Raw genomic sequence first — 4,981 nt, 5'->3', positions numbered from 1 at the left:
AATTATTGAATTAAAGTTTTTGTTATATATATTAAAATTTTAAAATATGGTTTTGGGGATAATTATATCAAAATTTATTTGTCTATCGTTTAGAGTTAGAAGTGTGGTTTATTTTGTATTGACAATAAACAATATTTGCTTAGCTGGTTTAGGACAGGATGAATCACACTTGCTAGTTTGAAACCTGTTGACGAATGAATTTTAATGTGATTGCCAAAAAAATGTCTCAAAAATATATTTTAAATTAAGAAAATTATATTAAATAAACAAAGTATATATATATATATATATATATAATTAAAAAAAGTAACGAAGATCCAGATATTTTGAAAATGATGTTGAATAAAAATATTGAATATTGAGAAAAAAATATTTTTTTTCATAAAATCTTATATTGAATTTTTCTATTAAAATTAAATATAATTTAAAATCTAAAAAACCAAAGAGAAAGGAATATTGTATTGATTAAAACTAAATCTAAATTATTAAAAAATAAATATTTAAAATAATAAAAATTGTATTATTTTATTATATATAAGGTTCGCTGGTGATATCACTATTGGCAAAAGGCATCTGGCTAAGTCCTTGTGTATCCAAGTGATCCTAAACTCAATCCGCTTATACATGTCTCACCGACATAACCAAAAAAATATATGTATTTATAAAAAATATTGAAAAAATTCATATTGTTATCCAATTTTATTACAAAGAATTTAGCATTTAATATAAGAATTAAATATTAAAATTAGTAATATAAAAATTATATCCCTGGTTTTTTTATTTATTTTAGAGGTGTTTTAGCAATTTGGTAAGATGTTGAATCTATTGTATTTATGCATTCAAAAAACATATTTTAAATAATAAAAAAATATAATGTAACAAAAAAATATTTAGTGAATTATATTTATGTATTCAAAAAATATAATTTAAATAATAAAAAGTTATAATTAAATTAAAAAATATTTAATAAATTAAATAAAAAAATTCTAAAGCTTAAAATAATTAAATAAAGCTAATTTAAATTTCTTCCGGTTCCAACAACAAATATACCATCGCACAAGAATATTTAATTTACCAAATACAAAAGAATGTCTAATTTTTAATTTACCAAACACAAGAATATTTAATTTACCCAACACAAAAGAATGTCTAATTTTTAATTTACCAAACACAAGAGAATGTCTAATTTTAACAAATAGAAGCTCCAAACAACCATGATAAAAAAAAAAAACCATAAAATGAAATCTCACCACCATAAAAAAGAGTTCTTAAGATTTCCCACTCTGCCTCAAAATTCTTCAAAGGAATTCTTAAGATTGGCTAAACGGCTTCGAAATTCTTAAAAAGTTCCCTGAATAGTCCTAGTCATTTAAAACATCTTAATACATCTAAATAGTCCAAAATACATGTCATTGAAAAGGTAAAGAATCAAAGTAGGCCCGCTGCAATTCTGACTAATCAAAGCAGCCCCACTGCAATGGGGACCTCATAAAGATAGCCCCACAGCCATGGTGGTTTTGCTCTGTTGCCCATAATATTTAAGCTCATCAGCAATCAAGGCACCCCTAGGCCTTCGCGCAGGGCATTGTTAGTCGGGCTTTGGGATGAAAAAATTCTAATCCTTCGATTGTTTGGTTGAGCGCACCTGGGAAAGCTCTACATCAATACAAAATGAGTAGCATGGATATAAACTATTCCAATATCAATGCTGGATCGGAGGAATCCAGCATGAGAGCTGCAAGGTGGAAATACCCTACGCGAATCCTTGCCATTGCCCTGGCATCCACATTGCTCATAGTTTCTGTTACTGGTTTATCAGAAGGGGTTTCTAATAGATTTAGTAAAGAGAGGAATGGTGGAGGTGCGCAAATAATGCACTGGGAATCGATATCCAATGGTGTCCACCGCGCCTGCAGCAGCACACTGTATCCGGAATTCTGTGTATCCAGCGTTTCGAGCTTTCCTGGGTTATCTAAACGGCCGAACCCCATGGAGATTGTGAAGGCCGTCGTGCATCTGAGTATAAATGCGGTAAAGAAGGCAAATGCCAAAGCCCGCGGGCTACGTCGCCCCGGTCTCGACCAGAGACAACGCGGTGCCCTGAAAGATTGTTTCGAGTTATTCCATGACACGCTCGATGAATTGCACGGCACGCTCTCCGATTTGGAGAACGCGACTTTCATGTCAATTCCACAGCACGCCAATGACCTCGAGACATTGCTGAGCGCGGCCATCACGAATCAGTACACCTGCCTTGATAGTTTTTCTCACAGCAAGGGGAATCTCAAGCAACGTTTGCTGGGAGGGCTGCGCAATGTGTCTCATCTGGTCAGCAATTCGCTGGCTATGGTCAAGAATATTTCAGCCGAAGCTTCAAGCCTGGCCAATCAGCGGCGAACTTTTCCGACTCAGAATCGCCGTCTGCTGTCGGATCAATCTGATCCCAATTTCATGCCCATGGATTCCGACGGTTTTCCGACCTGGATGTCGGCCGGAGATCGAAGGCTTCTGCAAACCTCTACGAGCACGGTGAAGCCGAACGCTGTGGTTGCGAAGGACGGCAGTGGAAATTACACGAACATTACAGAGGCAGTGGAGAAGGCTCCCGAGAAGAGCCAGACGAGATACGTAATTCATATAAAAGCAGGAGTTTATGCAGAGAATGTGGAGTTGCACACGAAGAAAACTAATATCATGTTCTTTGGAGATGGTATGGATGTCACAGTGGTGACCGGAAACCGAAATGTGAAGGACAATTTCACAACCTTTCGTTCTGCAACTGTTGGTAAGTCCACTGATTTCTGGTCTCTGTGGTCACATATTTACTCAAATTAAGTATTAGAAATCAAACAAGGATGCTCATGAAGATTTAATAGATCCAGCACAGTGTGACTGAAATGAGCACTATACTGATAAGAATTTGCTCTCATTCTACCGCCAAGGGTCCAGCAAATGGACAGATTTATTTTTAAAAGGAGATTAGCGAAAAGAAACCAAGATATTGCACTTGTTGATTGACAGACACTTTTAAGATGGACAATCAACAAAGTGCAATATTTGAGATTAAACCTGTCTCTTTCCGGAAATCACAGCTGCAATATTTGTAGTTAAAGTTGTTTCTTTCTGGAAATTACAGTTAGGTGCTTGCTCTTTTGCTGGCAAGAAAATGACCTCGCTGCGTCAGTATTGCCCTTTTTTCGGCCGTACAATGGCCAAGCAAGAAAATGGCCTTAACATAGGCTAAAATTTTGAATAGCCTAGTATGATTTAATTAGGTTTAACGTTTATTGGTTAAGAATATATTTCTTAAAGAAGATAGTTTCCAATAGATTGGTATAATATATTAATAATGTAGTTGGTATGCCATATTGCAGCTGTGACTGGAAACGGATTCATCGCTCGCGACATGACCTTCGAGAACACGGCAGGACCCGCGAAGCACCAGGCGGTGGCCCTGCGTGTGGGATCAGATCTCTCGGCTTTCTATCGATGCAGCTTCAAGGGTTACCAGGACACCCTTTACGCCCATTCCCTTCGTCAGTTTTACAGAGAATGCAACATCTATGGCACCGTAGATTTCATCTTCGGCAACTCCGCCGTAGTTTTTCAGGATTGCAATTTGCTGGCGCGGAGACCCCTCGAGAATCAGAAGATTCTTTACACCGCTCAGGGCAGGCAGGACCCCAATGAGAACACTGGAATTTCCATTCAGAACTGTAATGTGACCGCAGCCCCGGACCTGGCTCCAGTGAAGAGCTCGTTCGAGGCATATCTTGGGAGGCCATGGAAAGAGTACTCTCGCACTGTCTTCATGCAGTCTTTTCTGGGCGACCTGATTCAACCTGCCGGTTGGCTCGAATGGAATGGATCCTTCGCCCTCAGCACCCTGTACTATGGGGAATATATGAACCGCGGCCCTGGTGCGAGCACTACAAATCGGGTCAAATGGGCGGGGAATCGAGTGATTAATAGCTCAAGCGAGGCCAGTTCATTTACAGTCTCAAAATTCATTGAAGGAGATTCATGGTTACCTTCCACCGGAGTTAAGTACGTCTCAGGTTTCACTAGCACCACCACTGGGACTTAGCGCGCAATGGAGTTTCTGGACTTTTTGTCACTAGCACGTATTCTCATAAAACGTAACCAGTTGGGGATCATGGTCTCCATTTATGCTTTGGTTAAAATATGTGTCATCAAGTTAAAAGGCGTTGTGTAGTGGTTCGATCCTGGGCTTGTAACAGAGAGAAACGATGATGTACTTCTTTGCAGTTTTGAAGGGTTAACAAATTTGGTTCGATTAGTGAATAATATTAAGTATCTAGAAATTCAAATGGTATAATGACAATTTAACTAATTTGGTATAAGTCTATAATAAATAGACTATGGCCCTCAAAAATCCCTACAACATTAAGAGTATGCGAATTTTAGATAAAATTAAGCAAATTAGAGTGTCAAAAGTATCTACAGAAAAAGGAGCAGGCCACTTCACGTAGTTGTATTTACAGTACAATAATGGAACGATTTTGGGGAAGGAGATGCACTTATCCAAAAAACTGGAAAGGACGAGAACCAGGCGGTACGCGGCTCGGGTCCACAACGGACCATAATAACCATCTTTTTTTTTTTTCTTGAAGGTGCCATGTCCTGACTGTGCACTATTCTCTTTCAACACGCAATTCGCCCGAGGTCAAATCAGGCATATGCATGGTCAACCTGCCACATAGGCATGCCCAGCCAGTGCCACATCAGTGGTACTGACTGTTGACTGGGTTCTCTGCAATTTTTTTTAAATTCACATGTTTAGGAAAATGAACAGAACATGTTTATGAGAGCATACATAGTTCGTTTCGCGCAAAATGAGTTCTGCCAGATTCAGAATGATGAGAACTACGCGGTCATTCAGGGTCCACACCGATCTGACAACTTTGAATTTTGAGATATTTTTTGAGCAGCTGATCATTCCTCCCCACTGGAAGCCTTT

At 38.2% G+C, this 4,981-nt stretch overlaps 1 protein-coding gene across 1 annotated transcript; it reads left to right on the top strand.

Moving 5' to 3' along the window:
- The first annotated feature begins 1,559 nt into the window (after nt 1-1,559).
- Nucleotides 1,560-4,308, top strand: LOC149148647 (pectinesterase-like). The gene is made up of 2 exons (XM_089437887.1): nt 1,560-2,785; nt 3,375-4,308. Exons 1-2 carry the CDS (start codon nt 1,672-1,674, stop codon nt 4,085-4,087), a joined length of 1,827 nt encoding a protein of 608 aa, XP_089294013.1. The 5' UTR covers nt 1,560-1,671; the 3' UTR covers nt 4,088-4,308.
- Nucleotides 4,309-4,981: the final 673 nt, after the last annotated feature.

This window comes from Pinus tabuliformis, chromosome 9, assembly GCF_031772625.1.
Source record: "Pinus tabuliformis cultivar Carrire ecotype Pingquan chromosome 9, CPIR1, whole genome shotgun sequence".
NCBI classification, from domain to species: Eukaryota; Viridiplantae; Streptophyta; class Pinopsida; order Pinales; family Pinaceae; genus Pinus; species Pinus tabuliformis.
This window is presented reverse-complemented; position numbering and strand designations above follow the sequence as displayed.